The sequence below is a fragment of the Ambystoma mexicanum genome, chromosome 11, assembly GCF_040938575.1.
Source record: "Ambystoma mexicanum isolate Mex_15411 chromosome 11, UKY_AmexF1_1, whole genome shotgun sequence".
NCBI lineage: Eukaryota > Metazoa > Chordata > Amphibia > Caudata > Ambystomatidae > Ambystoma > Ambystoma mexicanum.
In genome coordinates, this window is record NC_090934.1 from 1,023,850,113 (window position 1) to 1,023,874,730 (window position 24,618).

At 43.0% G+C, this 24,618-nt stretch overlaps 1 protein-coding gene across 9 annotated transcripts in view; it reads right to left on the reverse strand.

Annotated features, from left to right (window-relative positions):
* The window catches only part of MEGF11 (multiple EGF like domains 11), a 2,301,522-nt gene that overhangs the window by 308,309 nt on the left and 1,968,595 nt on the right, over window positions 1-24,618 (reverse strand). For all 9 annotated transcript variants that reach the window (XM_069624261.1, XM_069624259.1, XM_069624260.1 and 6 more), the window contains 2 exons: window positions 8,080-8,226; window positions 5,414-5,548 (listed from right to left, as the gene is read on the reverse strand). In XM_069624261.1, coding sequence (XP_069480362.1) covers window positions 5,414-5,548; window positions 8,080-8,226 — 282 coding nt within the window. The remainder of the gene's footprint in view (window positions 1-5,413; window positions 5,549-8,079; window positions 8,227-24,618) is intronic.

Genomic DNA, 24,618 nt, shown 5'->3' on the forward strand with positions numbered 1-24,618 from the left:
GTGTCTCACTCTGCCACACACACACACTCACGCACACTCAATACTGCGAAGGACAATTGCATAGGGGTGGTGATAGCTAACAAAACATTTTCCTTTCTGGGTGACAGTGGGGCGACTAGGCCATCCATTAGGGAAGGGACATTTGTGACATCATGAGTAGACTGGACATGACCATTTTATTGACAGACAAAGCCATAACTTGTTCAACAACAGGCTTACACATGCTGAAAGTAAGGAAGATTGTTTAGGTATGTTGGGGGGGCACGGTAAAGAGGGTGGTGCGTAAAGATAGTGCGTTGAAAGAGAGTACATTGGGCTACATTATGTGCACACATCTTTCAGCGAGGAGACTGGGCTCATGCATAAACAAATAAAAAAGAGCCATTAAATGAGACACACAAGGTAGAGAAAGGTGCACTTGGGGGGGGGGGGGGGGGGGACTTTGCGTGCATTTCATTGACGGTTCACCACGGGAGGAGAGAACTAGGGTTAAAGGGTGGATGATCCATGTTCCCAACAGACACCATTCTGCGACAAAATAACACAGTGCAAGTAGTAATGCCACTAGCGCTTTTGAACACAGCACTGGCACAAATGCATTAGCCAACACATATAGGGAAAGAGGTCATTGCTGCACGAATTGGAGAATAATGGTTGTATTAAAATTTGGGAGTAAATAATGGGGGGAGAAATATATTGTTGAACTGCAATGGTAATGAAAGTAGTGGAGTAATAAAATACTCGACTTAAATGAGTAATTAACAGAGTAGGTAGGGTTTAACAAGTGGACATGGGGTGGGATACAGAGCATGGGAGTAAATTGTGATGGTTAGGATTAATAGAGAACAAAAACAAAAGAAAAAAGAGATAAAAAGAGGGAGGGGGAGATACCGAATAATTGGTAGCAAATTTCATTAGTACCAGCTTAAAGTGCCTGCAGTTCACTGTGGGGCACGCCCTGAGAAGTTGTGAGAGGAGCCATAGAGGAAAGATTTTAAAAAACCCTGCGATTATCTTAACTAAGGAACATGATCCTCTTAATTTAGACACACAGCCACCCTATATGACAGATTTACTACCCTGATGTTTCCCTGTTTAGCTTGTCAGTGCCTAATGCCCCGGACAAAGGCGCGCACTATAAATAGTTTAAAGCAAAAGTACAGTAAATATAAAGACTCAAAGGACCATTTGTACACTAGTACCTAAATTGCGTATATATGATCCAAGTGTGTCATGAGTATATTCACCTAAATTAAGTGCAGACGATCCCGATGTGTGAAGGATACAGCTACAGGATAATGGTTGTCTTCCCATTTTTCAGGTAAATTTTGAATTGTGTAACAATTTACGGTCAGACCGCCATTGAACACCCATCAGGTGATGACAGGATGGTGCATAAATGTACCCTTGGCTCCTCCCACTAGAGACACTGAATAGTGTAAGAGTAGTGCATAGAGGTTAGGTCAAGAAATTGAAGAATATGTCAATTATCAGGTCTCAAATGCTTCTTTTTCATCTCTTGCCAGATACAAAGGACCCAGGGCAGGCCTGAAGACAACGGACAACTAAATTTCTAATGGCTAGGGACTAGAGTGGGACATTTTGCCCTCCTGACAGACTTTGTTAGATGTGTAAGGCGTCAAGCCCTACAAAGCGGTGGCCACCCTGGCAACGAGGGAGCGACGATGAACAGGGCCAATGCAACAGAATTTCATGAACTGCAAGACAGCACGAAGACTCTCGAGTTAGGGAAACATGGCCATCCTATGGTACAACGCACAAAAGCAGCTAGAATAGGGACCAACACCCCAGTGTGCATAGCATGCTGAAACAGGATTTAAATGATATTTTGTGAAAACGACAGCTGTAACACTGTTTTGTTCTTTCTCTATTCCTCGCACATGCAGGTTGTTACATATGTATGCTGTTAACATTAAGGAAATTTCCTATGCAATTCTATCTCCCATTAGTCACCCTGAGACCTACTCATTCAACCATTCTGAATCTTTTTCCCACTCAATTTGCCCAATCTGTCAGAAAACCCAGACCCCTTAGAGCACGGTTCCCTGAAGTATATTTCCTCGCTTCCATTGAATACAAAGGCCACATTTTTCCCCAACTTAAATACAGTGCATATACTGTGCGACCCACATTGAGAAACCCTCAACAAGAAGTGTCCGGGGGGAGGTTTCATTTTTGCCCTTAGTGATTGTTTAGTTCGAGGAGCTTAAGGTTACTATCAAGTACTAACGTATTCTTGCGATTTTCAGGCGGGCAACTTTATCATCTCATCAGCTGCAAGGACCCAGCAGCGTAAGTGGTTATGGGCAAGCAAATAAGGACTTTTATCCTCACGATGGGACTGTTAATGATGAACGGAATGGGGGGTGGTCATTTAAAAATAATATGTAATAGTGAGCATTATCGCTGTATCCCCTACTAACATTCCCTAACCCAAGCAGGAAGACTACATTGTCAGAGGGTGAGGAAAAGACTGCTGCCAAGGTAAGGAGAGGTAAGCGCAGTGTAACTGCAGACACAAAGGGAGTAAAACATACACATCACACACATAGCAGAAGTAACCAACACATGTACAAAATTGGAAGGGACACCACTGGGGAGAGCTGTCCTGACTGCTCTTTCATCACCTATGCCTTCAGTGCCTTGAAATAATTGATTGCAACAGAAATACTTACAGCAAAGCACAATGCCCATGCATCTCAAACATGAAGAAGGTTGCAAGGGAAGACAGCAACATTGAGATTGATGTAAAAAGAGGCAAACCCCTATGAAAGAAGATTACATAAAGACACTACCAATGATGAAAAACTACTGGCAGCTCATTGAAGAACAACTGTATGTAGCAAAGGGGCCAGAGAGAGAGAGAGAGAAGAAACAACTAGCAAATGCACCAGTGAGCAAGCTGCAAGAGAAGAAAAAGAAATATGATAAGTGCCGAACGGAGTGAGACAAAAGTGCGAAGATGGTGACTTGGGTGGAGAATGAAGAAGGACCTACACTCTGAAGGCACCAGCCTTATGTTACCAGCACAACAGTGAAAAGAAGTGGACAAACATGCTGGATACAAGGTTGAGACAAGTAGGGAGATGAGAGCAGGAACATCAGTGCTTATGGACTACTATTGAGGATATGCATCTAAAGATTAAGAGAAACTACCACCAAATTGGGGAAGCGACTGTTCGTTGGTGCGCATTAGCATGCCCTTGTTGGTGATGCCCAAGGAAGATGTGAAGCATGACACATTCCCCAAGATGGAAAATAACAGAAGGAAGAGGAAGTGACTGAACAAAGAACCAAAAGCACAAACAACGGAAGAAGAGAAACAGACAGAGGAGTGAAAAGAGGGGGGGATTACTTCTCGAACGAGACAGAAGCAACATTGGATGAAGTACCAGCACACTAAAGACTGTTCAGCAGAAAACACGTGAACAGAGAAAGACAAGAACTGGCTAGCGTTTACATGGTAATGGATGCCATCATGACTGGCTGGTCGATTGAAGGTGATAACTGAAGCACTATTACCGAGCGCAGAATCATTGTGCAAGATCAAGATACATTGCAAGATGCGAGAGAACAGCAGAAGAAGAGATCGGAATGCAAATAAGAGACATGGTGAAAGGAAGAGCCGGACTAAGGGAGAAGATAGCGGTGTGCGACATGGTTCCAGCAGTAATAAAGGTGGACACTCTCTGTGATCTGAGGAAGTACGAAGGGAAGTGAGTGTGGTGGAACGCAGAAGTAGAACACTCCTACATATACTGTTCATCGACAATAATGTGAACAATTATGGACACTTCAAAGAATTGACAAAGATATGCAGACCGGAAGGAGGTGAATGTTGTTTGGTGGTGTGGTCGACAAGTCGACCAGAGGGGGGACTGAAGAGGGAAAATCGAGATCAAACTCCTGTCCCCTCACCCCAGGCAGATGAAGAGAGCAGGAAGAATACGGAGCATACTGATCATTTGCACCAGAATCCAGTACACCCATGGGTGACAAATATGCTGAGAGACACCCACTTCACCAACATTGCAACCTACATGCTACATTAGCCTCAATGCAGCAATACCAGAATCTACAAAACACAAGAATCCCTGTTTAAAGGCTTGCATATGCTTATATGAATTAACCAGATCTAATTGCACAGTGTAAAGCCATGTTTCAGGAAAATTACAGCCAAGTACACTTGTCTCACTGATCACCAGCCGCAGTGGGGATTCGTGCTGACTACAGCAATGCGCCTCGCAAGCCCAGGAGCAGCCAAGGTCTTACAGTAAGATAAGATTCCTTTCCTTGAACGACAGTGAACTCTGGCAGACAAGCATTTTGAATTCTTCACAAATACGATTGATTCAGAGCAGAACATTCAGGGCGCAGTGTTTTTTCACCTGGGAACGAAAGACATTTTCGCAAAGACCCACACATCATTTGAAACATAATTGTAACAAGAATGGCTTAGCTCTGGCCAATGAACGCTGAGGGCCCAGGGACGAAAAGCCTGTTTCAGCTAAACCTAATGGGAACAAATTCAAAATGCAACAATTTTAGAATTAGGTAATGGGGGTGGCGCAGTTAAACCAGCCCACTGACACAAAAGTCCTAATGTCCAATGATCAGGCTTCCTATAAGGGCTCCATAGGTAACCTATCACTTAGCAGCCAATCGGAGGATGAGATAGGTTTCTGGGAGCTGTTCCAATTCTGTGATGTCAGCCTGCAGTGTGTTACAAAGCTGGCTTGCAATCAGCCCCGGGGGAGACGGTGCCTGGATTTTTGCTGTGCACCAAGCTCTCTGTGTGTTTTTTTGCTGCCCAGAAATAAATGCAGTTTGGAACATGTTGCTGCTTGCTTGGGACTTTGCTGCAATTCTTTGGGCAAAATGGGAGGTTTTGGGGCCTCCCATAGCTGGGACCCCCAGAAGCCCTGGTGGGGGTCCAACTTCTCCCCAACAAGTGGGATTGTGGGTGGGATTACAGACCAACAGTCACTGGTATTATTACACGTAGGTGTCCAGTCATAATTTCGAATGAAAAATTTCGAAAGACAAAAAAGTCGAATCAAAAATGTGGAAAAAATAAATGTCGAATGATTTTTTTTGTTCAATATTTTTTTTTGGCTCTAGTTTATATTAAAAAAATAGGTAAAAACAAAAAAAAAGGGGGGGGTTGGCGGGCAACCCCCCATTTCGAAAAAAACCGTCATAAAACAAAAAATGCAACTTTATTTTTTTTGACTTTTTTTTTTGACTTTTTGACTTTCGAGATTTTTGTATTCGAAATTATGTCTATAAACCTTACACGTACAGTGGATGAGTTACACATTAGATGCTGCATAGGGATATAGATGCGATTCTACTGGAACCACTTTTGTCCATCAGACCTGCAAGCTCCTACCTTGGTTGCAGAGAGAACCGAAGAACCCGGGCAGGCAGTCGCAGTGACCAGTGATGTGGTGGCAGGGTCCGTTACTGTGCACACACTGAGGGCATCCTTGGCTGCAGCGGTGGCCGTAAAACCCAGGTGAACAAACTGCGAAGGATACAAAGAACGGGCAACGGATCATTATAGCGCTGCATTTTTTAAATCCTTAAATTGATCAAGCATCTCACTGAAAAACGCTGAAAACCGGACCGGGTTGGGCTGTAAGAGAGCAACACTGACCACGTGCACATAGCCCAGATTGTGAGAGGTAGAGGTAGACAGAGGACATGCAATTGGGCCAATAAAATGCAGTAGAATGTACAGGTATCATTTACAACTTCCACAGTGGACAAGACCTGGAGCTGGAGGCAATTGCCCAGAAGTGTGTACAGGACATCATGGGACTTTATTTTTATTTTGTGTTTAATTTCTCATAGCGTGAACCTAGCTTGAGAGCAGCGGGATGCTTTACACCGGGAAGGTGTCAGCACTGAGTTTGTCACTTTATACGGTAGGGAAACTGGAGGATGGTCAGGGCATTTCCAGAGAGTTGGAGCATGGTAGGAGAAGGACTGCTTGCGAGTCTTCCCTTTACGGGCTAGCTTACACTCTAACCTTTTGATGTTCTGGCTGCATGAGGCGCGACAGCCTCCAGAGGTGTGGAGTTTAGCCGGCAAGTATGTTGATGTTCGAGACTGCTTTGTAGGTGATACATACAGTTTTGAATATGATCCTTGCGGGGAGATGAAGCCAGTGAATCGTGTGCCGTGTAGGAGAGATACAGTCACACCTGAGGGCGTGAGGGGACCAGGTGCGCAGCTACAAGTTCAGTAAGGGAGGTTGTCAGTACCCTTTGGTGCAGTGGGTGAGAGATTTGAATCATCTATTTTAGTGGGAGGGAAATGCATTGCTACAGTGCTAAGAGGGTCAAGCAGCTAGCTGCCAAGGCAGTTTTTGAGGGGGGAAAATGGTGCTATATTAGGGAGCACAGGGGCTGGACGTTGTCGGCGGAGCACGGGAGAGACTAGGAGTAGCTGAAGAGAAGTGGAGAAGAGATAGATGTGGACTGTGGAGAATTTGGCGTAGGGGCAGACCGTAGAAGGGCAGAGGTAAAAAGAAAGAAACTGTGACCATCATGCTGTACGGGAAGACCATGGATGTCTTTGCAGACTGGGTGAGAATGTTGTGGACAGAGAAACAGGCAGCCTTGTTGTGGGGGCAAGGAATATGATTGCTTGTGACTAGCGCTGTGCAAAATTGGGCATCTTTGATTTCTCCAGCTTTGTGAAATTGTGCACTAAATTGGCAAAATCTTCCAAAATTAAAAAAAAAACAATTGCAATCTGTATTTTTGAGATCAATAAAGTCCACAAACATGGGATTTGGGATTTGCGGTTTTTGCAAGAAAGCAGGAAAGGGAACGTTTTCTAGAGATTTCCTCAATTGCTGAGATAGTCACAGAAAAATGTACGGCATTTCTCTTCCAGCAAAGAAAGCTGAACACTCAAAAAATAATAGTTTAAAACTTTTTGCGTGGATATAAAAATAACTGAAGTCAAACATTTGCTGTGGATTGTTCAGCAAACTAAGTGCACACTCTTAACTAGAATGATCCACTTGGTTTCATAACAATCCTGCAAATTAGTTTTCTGTAGGATTTTTTCCCACAAATTCACCAGAGGTGTCATTGGGGAAAATACATAATTTTTCAAATGTATGAATTGAAAAATTAGTTATGTCCACTAACGCTAGTGGAGTTTAGATTTCACAGACCCTGCTCCTCAGTAAGTTGACACCTTTTAAGAAAGAACAATAGAGGAAGGGGGGCTTAGACAGGTTGGTGAGGTCCCTGTTCTAATGGTCTAGTGGATCCAGGAACATTGGTCGAGTGAAACCTGCACAGAGTCAGGAGAGTAAAGTAGGTGTTGGACATGCAACATTCATAATTGCCGGCCTTTCACTTTGGATGCCCAGGCATGGCTCGCACTTCAAACTCTTTTCTGAATTTATGTTTTATACAAAAAAATAGCCCAAAACACTCTCATAACTGAAAATCTGAACCAAAGGACAACCATACGAGAGCAAGCGCGTCATCAGACAATACACTGCACAAACGGAAAACCGCAACTGCACAACACTAGTTCAACCTCTTGCAGATTCAGGGAACACAATGACTGATGGAATACTTAACAATAATGAGCTATATTAGAGCTTTGTGAATTATACAATCTTGCCATCTAAAGGGGCACAATCTGCGAACGGAAGTCATTTATTAGCTTGCAATGAAAGTTTAGGTGGTATCGGTGGTGATACTGCACATCCCAACCTATCACACTGCGAACCACCCTAAATGTACAGTTTCAAACCTGAGAGATTGCAAATATCCCACAGTAGGTTAGGTGACAGCCAGGGCTTGGATTCCTGCTCTAGCCATGCCACAGCGTGTGCTATACCCCCAAAATCACCTGTTCGAATAATGCCCAGATTACATAAAGACCCTGTGACAGAGCAGCAAAGGGAACATTTTCTGTACAAGATCACACAACATGCGAATGGCAGGACCAGGGCAGACCGAGGATAGGGATATTAATCTCATGTGCCAGATTATTGTTAATTCTTATTAAGGCTGGAATACTTACTCCTCTGGCACATGGGCCCCCGATACCCTGGCGCGCACTCGCACGTCCCGTCCTCCGGGGAGCAGGAGCCGCCGTTGTCGCAGTGACAGGTCCTGGAGCAGTTTGGGCCCCAGCGCCCCTGGATGCAGACGTTGTCACAGTGGATCCCTAAAAGACGATGAGAGACCTGTGATTTGGTACTTGGCAATAAGGGGAACAGCGAATGTGCACACACTTCGATATTCTTTCTGCACGCAGTCACAATGTCACAATGTGAAGCATCCATCTATTGTGCACAGCTTAAATATTGTGCAGGAAATAACAGGGTTTAGAAAAAAAGGTATTCAGAATCCATGAGTTTTCTTCAGACATTATAAATGGTTGCACAGTTTCACAGTTAATATGGAAGAATTGCAAACTCTCACATGCAGAATGAGGCAGAGTTATTTTAAAAAGGGACATTTCAACTGGCCTGATGGTGGCAACACTCATTAAGCATATTAAAAGTGGGTGTGACCCCAGAATATGCTTTTAGGGTTTGCTAATTCAGGAAGTGACATTGACAATGCTAGGATACTTGCAATCCGTTGATCTAACAAAGACCATATTCAAGTTTAAAAGTAAGTCTCAATAATGAGGTCTGGGCTGAAATGTTTGTAGACAATCAAAACTGTCAGCATATTGGCAATTTATCTCTGTCAGGATTCCAAACTATTACAGTAATGATATTTTGTAAAAATATTTAGCTTTTCTGCACAGCATGCTGGAAATTTAGAAGATTTGTTTCTACACATTCTAGCCAAAATGGCTATGGAATTAGAAAGGGGAGGAAGAGTAGAGGGACTTTGGGTTTCTCCACTTTATTAAAAAAACAAAAACAAAACATGAATTGGACCATGTAATCGGACAAGGTGCATGCAGTCGGAACATGGAGCTTTCCTGCGACTGATGTTGAGTTGTGCAGGATTTAATGCTCGGATCTGTGTGCAAAAAATCCAACATTACTACAAAGGATCGACTTCTGCATAATCAATTAACACATTTGTAGTACTTCATACGCTGCAAAGGCTGAATCAATGGGTTCCATGTGTTAATTTCCCTGCAAAAATATCGCCATATTAAGGCATGGAACCTGCGGGGGGACACCCCCGCAATCCCTGCATTCTTTTTAAAGGAGCAGGGGACACTCCTGCAAACCCTGCTCCCAAAAACCCCAACAATGATCCCCCGAAAAATATTGCCTATGGCTATTCCAGACGACCATATATACAGCGATATTTTTGGTGGGGATAATATGTAGTGATACCGGGTCAATGGTACCATCAACAATCGTGACATTGCCTGAGGTATGGCAAATATGTTCTGATTTGATCTGATGTTTTTTAAGTTACCCACAGTTATCAGAATGTACAGCTGCATTTGACAGGGTTTCCTACATATAGCATGTTCAATTTATATGTGACAATATTCAGCCGACCTGCAGAAGGGTAAGGGGTCAATACACAGCCTTTTACATTTCTTCTGAGTGCAATGATTACTATCGGTTTAGTAGTCGCCCGTAGGTGGAAGGATACAAGGCCTCCTGAGCGGAACATTTGTTTGCGAATCTTGTTTCCGAGAACATTGCATCCTTAACATACAAGGATCTAATATAACATTCCAAGACAACTTTGGGGAAAATATATAGATGACTTGAAGAGGCGTTCAAAGAGCTTACTGGCACTTATCAAATAAAGGGAATTTTTGCTACTAGTGCGATTCATCCAGTATATAATGGAATGTATACATTAATTTGCTGCTATTCGGCACTGGGCCATAAAAGTCACAAGAAAAATTTAAGACACTACAATAGAAAAAATACAATAGTTTATATTATAAACCAATGGATGTAAAGTTTTTTTTTAAAAACATACAATTCAATATTACATTCAATAAGACTAAAAACATTAAATGATCATAACATTCTGTGGGTAGAAGATACTCGCAGCAATGGGATTTATACTCATCTAGGTCTTTGTAACCTTTTTAATCCTGTTAATTTTGATTGCTATTAACAAAATAATATTTTTGTGTGAAATGTTTATTTTAACTAATGCACACAACAATAAAATAGATAAATAGTCCATGGTGTTTTTAAATAATAGGCTACACTGATCTTTGCATTCTGAGTCTTTTTGATGATGGTATTTGTAAACATTATTACGAATTTCTTTTTAACGTGATGCTATATTCTTCACTTTTGCAACAATAATAAAAAAAAGAAAACAAAACATCATGAAACAAAACTGAGAAACAGTGCATCAAAAAGATCACATGGAACCAAAAACATTGCACACAGCACTACTAATAACAAGCATTGTCAATGTTAACAGTTTGGGCTGTTGTATAGGCATGGGAAAGGCGCTTGCCAAGCTATGCCAGAATGTTATTAACTGGCCATTGATGGTATCAGCTGGAACATGGTGTGAGTACCTGGGCATCCAATAGCATTGCCAGGCAAATGCCTAATACTTTAACACAAGAGTTTCTTGTTTTTAAGGTATCGGCATAGTTGACATAAAGCCAACTTGACCGCATCTTTTTTACCTAATTCGGTAGGTCAAATGGTACACTTTAATAAATAAATAGTTGTGGGGTAGGGTGGGGTAAGGGAATAGGTTGAGGTCGGAGGAAGTCGGCGGGGTGGGCTGTGACCCCCCCACATTAGGGGAGGTTGTGAGGTCCTCCCTCCGAAGTAGGTAAAACAAATGTGGTAAAAAAATTGGGTCAAATGGGCAGTAGCTCATGTTTTTAAGGTCAAACAACCCATATCTGTTTTTAACAGGACTTTAGTGAAGGACACACATAGTGCTTATATTTCGAGTGGCAGAAGGCAGATCTGGGTAAGACCTTTTTATTACACCGGTTTAGACCTACAATTAAGTCATTGGGCCTCATTACGAGTTTTCTGGTACAGTAACAACGGTACCGTTAAGCTTGCCGGTACTATTGTTACCATACCGGCAAACTACGAGTTCTGCTCGCGGGTGCCTTTGCAGCCACCAGGTCTGACCTGGTGGCCGTACCGGCACCCGCAAGCAGAACATGATGGTAGCACCGGTACTATTATTAACGGTACCGGTGCTACCACTTTCCCGATTCCCATTGAGCCCTATGGGGGGGAAGAATTTTTTCTGGTGCCCAGAATAGGGCAATTACCAGGTCCGGCAAGGTCGTAATGACCCGGTAATTGCCCTTTTCTGGGCGCCGGAAAAAAATGGATACCGGCGGCAGCCGTGCCTGTACTACAGGCACGGCTACTGCCAGCCTCGTAATGAGGCCCATTCACTCTCAGAAGACTGCTTTGAAAAAACATTGGCAGGCACTTCGAGTGCAAAATTTGATGGTAAGGTTTAATTAAAGCGAGCTCAAAGAGTTCCCAAGAGAAGGTGTTTTGTGCGGGGATTGGGATTAGCTTGGCCATGTGCAGTCAGCGGATGGGCAAATAATCAAACAATACATACAAGCTGTGTGTCCCTCCTCATATGCCATTTCTCCCTATCTGTACTCCAATGCAATAGTTGGGGCGTATAGTGGCACAAGTGCCACCTAACAGCCCAAACTAAAAAGACTTTACAATGTTGCATGAATTCTCCAAACCAGCTGAAATGTCCCATATTTGATCAGACTAATATGGAAGTTTACAAAGTTGCAGCTACAAAAGTTGCGCACTTTTATTTAAAAAAGGCACTATTATTGGACTTAACACGCTCATCAGCAACGATCACTATGCTAAAGGTTCTGAGATACAGTTCACCTGCTGGAAAAATTGTTATGTTATGAACTATTTTTAAAAAAAGTGCATCATAATTGATCAGGCAAGTAGCCTCTTGGTGCATAGCCACCATGGCCCTGATGGGTTATGAAAGTGTACAGAGATCGCGTACACCCAAAGGTATTGCGGTGCCGTCAAATTCGCAGGAGAACAGATTTTCGTGCCATGCCTGTGCGAGAAATCCATTTATGGAGTCAAAACAGCCATGTTTTGAGGTTTTTCCTAAATATCAGAAAGTCTGTACACGGACATAGAGCTCCAAAGCATGGTGCTGCAACTGAAAAATAAGGTAACAAGCAGCTCTGAACACTTCAAGTTTGGTGCTGCAAACAGGCGGCTGCAGAGCCCAGAGTACAGGAAAAGCCCTCATCTAGATTTGAAAGTGTTGGGAAAACCCCTATTTTCAGGGCCCTACTGAACAGTGCTGACCTTAGCCTTAGACAAGGGTGTGCTGGATCTGCCCGGGCATTATCAACTCATGAACACCAGACTGGGGAGCACGACTCAATGGAGTGAAGGCAAAACTGTCCGCAGCCATATACAGGGACGTCATTTCACCAAAATGCCAGGGGTAGCGGACGTGACATCACATGACCCTTGACCTCTGGTGACATCACAGGAATTGATGCCATTTGACCCCACCCCAAAGTGACATCATGGGAAGCAATGGTACACAACCTTTTACTTCTTGACAAAACAGGAAGTGCCATCACATAGCATTGTTTCTAAGTACACTAAGAAAAATATGGTTACGATATCACTGCAAAAGTGATATACATTTATACAAGAACGTATAACCATATGTATCATTAATATCAGCGCATATAGGCCCATATTACCAAATTACTGTGAATGCAAGTAGACCTTCAAGGTCAAACGATAATGATGTGTTATCATATAGTACTTACGCTTAAGCGCTTCATACAGTACAAATATATATTACCCAACCTGTGATGTTACTCATTTATCAACCTTTGCAGGATGAAAGGCGGAGTTGATCTTGCCATGAGTCCAACCTGCAGATCACACACACATTGCAGCAGCGAGTGCTCAACCCACTGAGCTATCTTAATGGCTATAGCTATCAGAAAACCAGCCACTCCAGAAACAGAGTCATATGCTGCTGGCCACAGCCCAGGAGCCTCAATTTAATTTTAGACAAAGAAAAAGAAAATAAATGCTTTTTTTAGGGGTAGCAAGGGAGACCACGGGTGTAGCAAGGGAGAACTCAGGGGTCGCAGTTGCAACCCCTGGTGACCCCTAAATGACGTCCCAGGCCATATACACCGGGAGCAGGCTTTTTCATGATTGACCCATTTTCAAATCCAGCGGGTCCCTTTAAATCTAGAAGTATTGAAAGGGGCCCCTAGGGGTCCCTCACGTCTATGGGAACAAGCCAGGTCACCACACACGATAGATACGCCAGACACGAGGTTGTATTCCCAAAGCTAGGGTTTATTGCAAAGCAAATAGTCTCAGTTGGCCAACTCGGTCTCACGCCCTGCGACGTGTATCTCTAGACCTCGAGGGACGCAAAAGAGCGAATTACGCACATCAGTTACATATATGCAAAATGCATATCATACAATCAGCTGTGACATGTTTAACACCCCCCTTTATTGGGTTTCTTTGAACTCGGTTTGATGATGGACACTTTCGACGAATATGACACCTTCAAATGTCTATTCTAGTAACAATATGCAACTTTGCAAGTGCAGAGACATCTTTTTTTTGTTGAACACAACACAGTGCTTCTGTTCTTGGAAGCAAGCTACACACGGGGGAAGAGTCACATTCCAGACATTGCTATCTATGAGGTGCTATTCGTGTCCTGGGAGCCGACACGCTCTACAGGGCTCAGAAAAGGGGGGCCGTAAGAAGAGCATAATTCAAGCTTTTAGCTGCTTTATTCTAACATATTCTACCATATAACGAGACTGGCTGGCAGCTGTGAAATTATTAAATACCCTGCGGCTCTGCTTCAAGGCTACATTCGGGAGGGAGCCGGGCATTCCTCCCCGGAGCTACCTACGTTGTGTTTCAATGAACTCTCATTAGCCTTGCGGGCCTTGTCCTTTCACGTTCAGACAACAATGTTAACAGTTGAGCAGTGTAAGCATAAAAATGTGCTGCGAAGCAATGTGAACAGAAAGCAATGAGCAATTGTTAGAAAACAAAATGGCGATCCTTGTTACATCCAAATGGCCGTTCATTCGTAAAACTCGGAAACCTGTATTTCTATGGTTTCGTACATGAGACAGTTGGCCTTCGGCCACCAAAATACATTTGCCGTCAATCATGAGAGGTATCAATTTTTCTAGACTGACAAACCCTCCTTTGACCGTATGCCAAACGTCTCATTCATTTATTGTATCCTCCTCTGATGACGATAAGTCTGAAATACTTATGTCTGAGTTTTGCATGCTACTATAAGCATCATCATCTTCATTGATACCTATAGCCATTAATTCTTTCACTGTTTTCATTTCATTCGTGTCTCTGCATCCCGGCCATAAGTTTGTTTTCTTTTTGTTATCATATGCATACATCCCTTAGTACATCCCTCAGCTACCTCAGTGCAAACTAACGGTAGGCAGTGTATGCAACAACAGCACGTTATGAATATTCCAAACACCACTACTAATATCGAGATCAACTTCCATCCCCAAGAACGCAGTATCCCCCAAACCCAGGACTCTATTCCCCAGCCCCCTTCTCCAGTAGGGAGTTCGGAGCTTAGGACATGCATTTTCTTTGTTGCTTCAAAGATCGTAGGGGAATAGTCATCTACGAATACACAGCACGCTGATCCCACAATCTTGCAAATTCCCCCACGATCAACCAGGATTACATCGAGAGCCATTCTATTTTGCAGTGTCATTAACCGAATTCCTTTTTCTTCCAAGGTCATGTTAAATAGTATATCTGTCGTTGTGTTTATGGTATCTTTTAGTATTCTGGACAGCTGCCTTATGTTGTAGGAGTTCACTATCTTGGACAAGAATGGAATGAATGATTTTGCTACGTCCGTCGCTATCAAAACACCTTCGCCACTTCTTTTGGTTCTAGGTCTGGATAGCCTGGCCATGTCTGCTGTTTCTAAGAGGAACACTCCCGGGAACAGTACACCTAGGTAACATGTACCTCCCCAGTTTCTGGGCAACCAAGGATATGCTTTCTCTCCACATATAAAATAGACTGGATCGCCCACATATATTGGTTCTATTTCCCATTTTAATAGCGCTGTATTCATGCATCCAGTAAATGTTCCTACTAAATAGGAGCCTTTCTTTTTTAGACAAAAAGGGACAGTTCTCGGGTTGTAATTTACTGTGTAAGAAGGGGGAATTGCATCTTTGTTCCCATCTGTTCTTACACGAAACGTCATCACAGATGTTTTAACTGGTGGGGACAATCTATCTTGTCTATTTTGTCGTGTTATTTTTCGCGTACTTTTTTTCGTAGGTTCTGGGATCATCACTTGTGCTTTGTGGAATATGGAACAACCCACAGGCCTCATAATTATTTCCTCAAACTCATTCATGTTTGTTCTGTCTAATTGACCCGTACTACTCTTGTTCCACTTCCCACAAAACATTGCACTTAAAGATGCAGTGCATGCAGAACTCAATGGTAATGGTTGTACATACCACCCTATGCCTTTCCCCGCATGCTGCGGTAAATGGGCGCATACCCGACAATTATTTTTCTTTAGAATTGCATGCGTCATATTCATGATGAGTAATAGCGTATTGTTCCCATACCCTGCTCTGTGTCTCTCTTCTATTGGGGACAAGGTATAAGTAATCACCTGAACCGGGCTTTCAGTAGTGGATGTATTAACTATTGGTAAAAACATTCCCAATGGGTGTATGGATTCCACATACCATAACACCAACGCTGTCGTTATTGGTGCTACCACACTCATGAAGCACATTATTATCGTCAAAGCCAGCATACAATTTTTTTTACCATGCATTTTCCCTAAATTTACATTCTTTATAACTAACTCATTCTCAGCCGTGGTGCAGGAGGAGGCTGAAACCGGTCCCGACATTTTTCTCACCGTCCTTCTTCTTCCTGACAACGTTTGTCGTGGATATCTCTCTTCATCGCACTTGTCTGCATGTCAATAAGTTCAAAGGAATTGTCAACAGTTTAGTCTGCCAGCCCTTTGCAGTCTGGTTTGCTTATTCGTTCTAGGCAAGATCACTTATTCTCTCTCATACTGCTCAGAGAACTTCTGAACAGTTCTCTATTGCCTTTGTGTTAGGATATCAATGTTACATAGATGGAAACAAGTTGCCCAGAGTTATTGCATATTATAATGTTAGTATGTTGCTGTTTGTCCGTGCGCTCGGAATGTGGATCCCGAACCTCAAGGGTTCCGGGTTCCGAGCGCGGAGGAGAGACAGGGAAAAGACAAGGCTGTGGACGTTGGTTGAGTCCCTCCCGGGGGTCGTCACCGGACTGAAATAAAAGACCTCTTATTGACAAACTACTGAATCCTTGGTGATCATTGAACATAACAGCTGGCGACGAGGATAAAGGATTTTTCAGACGACCCCCGGCACGATCAGCTAGAAAGGCTACGGATCGTAAAAAAAGAGTGAGCGGCCACGCATCGACATACGCTCGGGAGAACTGTTTGGAATACAGGTACCGGCGATAATCTTATTTATCACAGAAAATGACAGTATGAAGGAGTGGTAGAAAAGAAGCCAGCACGCGAAGTGTTTACATTTAAAGCTGAAACACTTGCGTGCGCATTCCAATGCGGATCTGCTATACGCACCGATAGCGTTCCACAGCAGGACCCAACGACGTAACTGAGTCAGCTGAAAAGAGGACCCTACGGCGTGACGAACGCCGTGATCGACGTCTACACGCAACAAAAGAGAATGCACATACGGAGCGGCAGCCAAATGTAAACAACGAAGAACAATTCAGCACAGCGGAACGCTTATCGACGCATCGCGAGACGATTAACAGAGAGAGGAAACCAGCTGGACGCCGGGCGAATTTACGCTCCAACGAACTTTGCAAGTCTGGCAGAACGAGCGGACAGCCCCACATACTATAACCTAGCTGGTGAGTTACAAATTTCACAGTTATTTACAAGAGTAATAGAGGGAAAGTTGGCAAAAGAATAAACCAATCGTACCACAGCATAGTAACTACAGTCACTGGCATCATAAAATAATGGCAAATGTTCCAGCTCCAGTGTTTTTCTTACCTTCACCTGGAGAACCCAGAGTACGATGGATAGATTGGAAAGAAGGTTTCCACAAATATGCGTTAGCAGTGTTTGGGCCTAATTATTCTAATGAAAGGAAAGAAGCCTTGTTATTTCATTGTCTTGGGACAGCAGGTCAGGAAGTTCTAAGAAAATTACCAGAACCTATAGATATACCAGACACAGGCCCATATGAGAAGGCATTAGCCAAGCTGGACAAACATTATAAAATAGAGGAAAACATCATTCTAGAGAGGTACAAATTTGCTACCAGGGGGCAAAAGAATGGAGAGAGCATAGAAGATTTTATTACGGCTCTGAGGGGATTAGCGGTGAAATGTAGATTCAATCACTGTCAGGAAGAACATATACGCGATCAATTAATGATCAAATGCAACAACGACAACATTAGAAAAGAACTATGGAAGGAGAAAGATCCCACATTGGATAGAGCTATAGAGATTGCAAAGATGGTGGAACACACTGATAAATGTATAAAGTTACTCCAAGCAGACAATCATTCAAACATTGAGAAACCCAAGTTGGAGGAAAATGAGGGTGCAGTTCAGAAAGTATCAAAAGTTAATCCGAGGATGAGCTCAAGTTTTCCAAAGAGACAGTTCCAGTTTGGAAAAAAAGGCGAAGATCGACAAGAGAGTAGACCTCCAGTGGGGAAAAGTTGGAATCGTCAAGGGTTAGTCAAAGACAACAAGAATTTTTCCAGAGAGTCTAATTTCTCCAGAGGTTTTAGAGAGACAATGACAAACAGAGATTCCACAACAAGAAGGTGTTTCCGGTGTGGGAGTTTCTCACATGTAGCATCGGACAAGGAGTGTTTTGCAGTGCACATTATATGCAACAATTGTGGCATACGTGGACACATTGCCAGATGTTGTAAAAACTTTAGTTCCAATTCAGGTCAAGTTTTTGATGTTAGTGTAAATAATGAGGAAGATGATTATATTGAAAGTGGTAGAGAAGTGGTGTTTATGGTGAACGCCATTGATGGGAAAGTGAAGAGAAAAAAGCCTTATGCCATAGTATTGGTTAATGGGATACAAATATCGATGCTTATGGATAGTGGGGCAGATTATACATTAATAGGAGTGCAGGTATGGAAAGAGAGATTTAATTGCTGTACATTACGAGAAAACAAAATTAAGGCGAATGCATATGGTGACAAACCAATAGAGATAATAGGATATTTTGACGCTAAACTGCAGTTTAAAGATAGGAAAGCCACCACTACTATTTATGTTGCCAACAAAGGGGGAGAGTTACTCTCGTGGAGCGATCAAGCTGAGCTAAAAATCAGACTTGAAGCAGGTCATCCTGAACAGGTCTTAACAGTGAGTGGTGAGAGACTGATTGAAGAGGAACATAAGCTTGGATGTATGAAAGGATTTGTTCATAAGTACGACTAAAAAAGGGGGCGGTTCCCAAGATTGCGAGATTGCGCACCATTCCCCTGGCACTCAAGGAGGGTGTAGAAGATGAATTAAAGAGAATGGAGAATGAAGGGGTTATTGAGAGAATAGATTCTTCAGAATGGGTGAGTCCCATTGTGGTAGTCAGAAAATCCTCTGGATCTTTGAGGATATGCATTGACTTAAGACATCTTAACAGTATGGTGGTGGCAGATAGATTTCCATTACCCAGGATAGATGACCTACTTGTGGGTGTCTCTGGATCCAAAATATTTTCAATTTTAGACCTTAAGTCCGCTTATCACCAGATAGAATTGCATCCAGATTCCAGAGATTTAACAGCATTCATCACTCCTAATGGTTTATTTAGATGTGTACGTATGCCGTTTGGCTTGGTGTCGGCTGCAAGTGTATTTCAGAGTATAATGTACAGGTTACTAAGTGGAGAAAAAGGGGTGATGTACTACCAAGATGATGTTTTAGTATGTGGCAGTGATGAGGTGGAACATGATAGACGGTTAAAAAGGGTGCTAGACATATTAGGAGAAGCTGGTCTAACAATAGCATCAGAGAAGTGTACATTCAAAGCAAGTAAAGTGGTTTATTTAGGTCACGAGATCACTGCTGAGGGAGTCAAACCCAAAGAGGATGCTATTGAAGCAATAAGGAAAATGGAAGATCCCAAATCTAAAGCAGAAGTGTTGTCGTTTTTGGGGTTAGTTGAATTCTATGGCAAATTCATTAAGAATTTGTCAGGCATGTCAAGACACATGAGAAGACTTACTCGCAAAGGCGTGATATTTAAATGGAGTGAAGACTGTAAGTTGGAGTTTGAAATGATAAAAAAGTCCATAATCAATGCTCCTATTCTAAAGACATTTGAAGAAGGGAAACCCACAGTACTTTTTGTAGATGCTAGTGATTATGGCATAGGTGCGGTTCTTATGCAAGAAGATTCAGAAGGTCTGCACACTATAGCATTTGCCTCAAGGTCACTTAAAGATCCTGAAATTAGATATTCAGTAGTTGAGAAAGAAGCTCTTGCTTGCATCTGGGGAGTTGAAAAATTCAAAAGGTTTCTGTGGGGAAGGAAATTTAAGATTTGCACTGATCATAAACCACTAGTTAGTATTTTTACAAAAGGTGGGCTGGAAGGTGTATCGAGACGCATTATGAAGTGGGTCACGGCTCTTCAAGGTTTGCAATTTACCATGATTCACATTAGTGGTGAAGTCAATGTAGTGGCAGATGCCTTGTCAAGATCTGTTCACGGAGAAGGCCATAGCAGTATAGATCAATCAGATCAGGAAGAAACATTTGAGATTTTCCAAGTACATGATTCCCTAAAAAAAGACGAGTGGGATAAAGCTAGTAGTGAAGATTTAATGTACCAGAAAATACTAACATTGGTTAAAGAAAACAGAATAATGAACTATAAAGGTGACATGGGTGGATTTGCCAGAGTTAAAGGGGATTTATGGATCAATGACAAACATCTACATAGAGGACATCAGATGATAGTTCCTCAAGGTATGAGGAAACAGGTAATGGAAATAGCCCATGAGGGACATTTAGGTCTAGCTAGGACTAAAGGTATAATAAGATCTGAGTTCTGGTGGCCTGGAATTGATAAAGATATTGAAGAGCAAGTTAAGGAGTGTCCAGAGTGCTTGGAGGGAAACAAGGGTTTGAGCGTACAAAAAGTACCCATGGTTATCAGGGAAAGTCCGCGGGTACCATGGGATGAGATAGCTATAGATCTTTTAGGACCATTTAACATAGGAGGGACCAGAGACAGTTATCTGCTGGTGGTCATAGATTTATTGTCCAAATGGCCGGAGATATGTCTACTTAGAGATATATCCAGCAGCAGTGTTACGAAATTCTTAGAACAATTATTTTGGAGAGAGGGTTTTCCTAGAAAATGTTTGTCGGATAATGGATCCCAATTAGTATCCAAGGAATTTAGAGAATTTTTGGATAAGAATGGAATTGAACAGGCAAACACCTCTCTCTATCATCCCCAAAGTAATGGTTGCGTTGAACGCTTCAATAGGACACTGATGGAAGCCATAAGGATTGCGGTAGCAACTGGTGGGGATTGGTTTAGGACAGCGATGGAAAGGACATTCCAGTATAGAATAACACCCCATAGCGTCACAGGGTTAACGCCATTTGAGATTTTGAGAGGTAGGAAACCTAATTCACATCTATGTCCTGGATGGATGGGAAAATCCAAGATGGTTGGTGTGGAGGTGGATAAAGTGAGGAGCAGAATGTATGAAGCAGGAGTTAAATCTAAGGAAAGATATGATCGGAAAAATTGTTGTAAGGAATTTAGGATTAATGAAGGTGAGTGGATCAAAATCAAATTACCTACCAAAGTTCGCAAAGGAGCATCTTTATATTCTGAGCCTAAACAAGTGGTAAAAGATTTAGGCTCATCGGTACTGGTCAGAGGTGGTGGCATTTGGAACAAGGAGAGAGTAGCAATTGTCAAGTTCGGCAATGGAAGGGAGTGATGGACTTGCATATAGGGTCACCAATACCACGATCACTTATAGACATAATATTATCAGTACAATGTAAGATATTTTCACTTAGTCAGAGTTCTACCTTATCTTAAGTTTATAGCACATATGTTTCAGATATATATGTTTAGACATTGTTTTCAATCATTAGTTCAAGGAAAGGAAGGAGGTGTTAGGATATCAATGTTACATAGATGGAAACAAGTTGCCCAGAGTTATTGCATATTATAATGTTAGTATGTTGCTGTTTGTCCGTGCGCTCGGAATGTGGATCCCGAACCTCAAGGGTTCCGGGTTCCGAGCGCGGAGGAGAGACAGGGAAAAGACAAGGCTGTGGACGTTGGTTGAGTCCCTCCCGGGGGTCGTCACCGGACTGAAATAAAAGACCTCTTATTGACAAACTACTGAATCCTTGGTGATCATTGAACATAACACTTTGTACCATGTGCGCCCAGCTTGTCCGCTCTGGTTCAGGACACATGTACTTTTTATGATCGCACCGAGGAGCCGCGAGTCTTGAATTGTCCGATTTGCACAATTCTCACGCTTCTCTCCTCTACACTTCTAGTTCCTTTTCCATCCATGAGCGGAACCAAAGGTTAGCATAAACACCAATGAACTGTGGATCACTCTGTCTTTCGAGGCCGCAAATCATATCGCCTCACTCCTGGTATCGTGTGATCCGTGAACAGTGCCGGTGCACTTCCAGATCCCTGCTCAGGATCAGCCTGCGACTCAATGGCAGATGCTGGTGTGTGCCGCGACAGTGATGCAGATTCGGTCTTTGCCTCTGGCGCAATGGCAAGTGCTGGTGGCCGCCAAAGTGGTACACGTTTAGTAGCTGACGTTATTTTCAATGCATATTTCGTGTCGGCCAGCAGTGATGTAGGTTCTGCTGGGCAGTGTTGGGGCACTCTTTGCCCTTCCCCCTTTTTGGCAATCTTTTCAGGCTTTGTTTCGAGTTTCACTTCCTGCTCTGACAGATTTAGCGGCAGTGGACTGGCAGCAGTTTCTGGGACCGCTGTCTCTTTCTGGTCATCCGGATTGGGCAAATCTTTCAGTGAAGATGGGATCTTTTTGGCATGGGTGGCATGGATCCACGACTTCCTCCCATCCACCCGTATTGCCATCTGTGTTGCCAGAAGCACTTGATAGGGGCCGCGCGTGCCCGGAACAGTATATCTTACGGGTAGAGCCTCCTGCACCTGCTGATGAATCAAACGCAATTTCTGCATTAAAAGGCCACAATAAGTGCTAAGTACAGGATGTTCCACTTCACTAAGTCGCTTTGGCTGAGGTGAGCACCAAACATTCGCCGGCCTCCCCATCATAATCTCATACGGGGAGAGCCCAGTTCTAGCCTGTACAGACGTACGCATGCACAATAGCGCTATCGGTAATGCATCCACCCAACTCAACTTGCTCCCTGCACATATCTTGCTAATTTTTGACTTGAGTATTCCGTTGTACCTCTCAACAAGACCGGCCGAACTCAGATGCGTCGAACTATGAAATCTCTTATCAATCTGAAGACCTGCACATATCTGTAACACCACTGCGCCCACAAAATGTGGACCATTATTTGACCATATGACACGGGGCAAGCCAAAACGGGAAAAGTATTCTTTAAGCATTACTTTTGCCGTGCTCATTGCTGTGCAGTCTTTTAAGGGATATGCCTCCACCCACTTGCTGAATGCGCAGATCACCACTAAGACATATTTCAAGTTTTGGCACCTCTCCATCTCTATGAAATCAAAATGGATTACCTCAAAAGGCATAGAGGACGGGCCAAAACTGCCTATTGGAGTCACTGTTCCCTTTCCTACATTGTGTTGTACACACGTGATACAGTTCTGCACCAACCTCTCTGCATTCTTCTTTATGTTTGCATTCTGCCATACCGTAGATAGGTGCTGTATTATTTTTTTCACACAGATGTGAGTAGGGCTGTGTGTCATTGTGACCATTGCAGTCACATAAGAATTTGGCAACATCCAGTTTTTAGTTCCCTTGTCCACCCAACAACCCTCTAAATATAACTCAGCTGAGCCCTCTGCCCACCCTTGTATCACATCGGCCGTGGCTTCGGCCTGCATCTCTTTCACAGTGGCAATTCCATCTTCTATCAGACAGGGTACGTCCTCAGTCTGAACTGTCATCATTTTATTATTCAAATCAGTGGCAGTTTGTTTCGCAATTCTGTTTGCAAATGCGTTTCCCTTTCCCACTTTGCATGTTACTTTTTTATGTGCCTCGCATTTCACTATTGCTAGGCGCTTTGGAATCAAAGGGCCATGTTGAATTCTGGCACCATGTGATGTCAAGAAACCTCTCTTAGCCCAGAGTCGACCAAAGTTATGAACCACCCCAAAAGCATACTGACTATCAGTATAGATATTCACGTTCAAATTTTCAGAAATCTCACAGGCTCTGGTCAATGCTATTATTTCTGCGGCTTGTGCCGAGTTGTAGGGAATTCTTTTGCTTTCTACAACGCTCTCTAGGGTAGTGATAGCATAAGCGGCAGTTGTCGTGCCATCAGGTAGTTTAAAACAAGAGCCGTCACAAAATAACTCTCCATCTGGCTCCTTTTGTGGGATGTCACTTAAATCAACTCTCCCCTTCGTTTCTTCCTCAGTGACCATCAAGCAATCATGGGGTGGTGATTTGTTGTCACCAATTTCTTTTATGGGCAGTGGCATTCATTCTGCAGGATTCAAAGCGCTACACCTCATAATTTGGATATGGGGCGCGAATAAGACAATTTTGTAACTTGTCAGTCTAGCAGAGGTGAGGTGTTGCGTCTGTGTCCTATTTAATAGGACATCTATGGCATGTGGCACCATCAGAATTAGAGTATGCCCCAATACAATCCCTTCCGTTTGTTTCACTGATGCAGCAGCCGCGGCGACAGATCGCAAACATCGTGGTAGTCCAGCGCAGAAGAAAAATAGCTGCACGGCCTATTTCTTCCACCTTGTTCCTGTGTCAAAACAGCTAATGCACATCCTTCATTCTCGCATACAAATAATATAAAAACTTTTTCATAATTTGGCGTGCCCAAAACTGGAGCAGAACATAATGCAGTTTTCAATTGATCAAACGCTCTCTGACATTCTTCATTCCACTGCAAAGGCATCATCGCATTCTTCTTAGTTAATAGCACCATTGGCTTCACAATTAACGCAAAATTACCGATCCACTGCCGGCAATAAGAAGCCATGACTATTATGGCTCTAACTCCTTTCTGTGTCTTTGGAATAGGCATACAAGAAATACTTTCTATGCGTTCTGGTGTTAGCCTTCTCCCTTCTTTCGAAAGTAGGTAGCCCAAATAAGCTGCCTCCTTTTCGATTATATTGAAACTTCTTCAAACTAGCTTTATGGCCATGTGCCGCTAGGTGTGTCAGTAGTAATACAGTGCTCTTTTTACAAATCTCTTCTGTATCAGCAGCGATCAACAGATCATCTATATATTGCAATAGTACACACCCCACTGGTAATTATAGCATGTCTAGCTGCTCTTTTAACGCTCTACTGTAAATACTA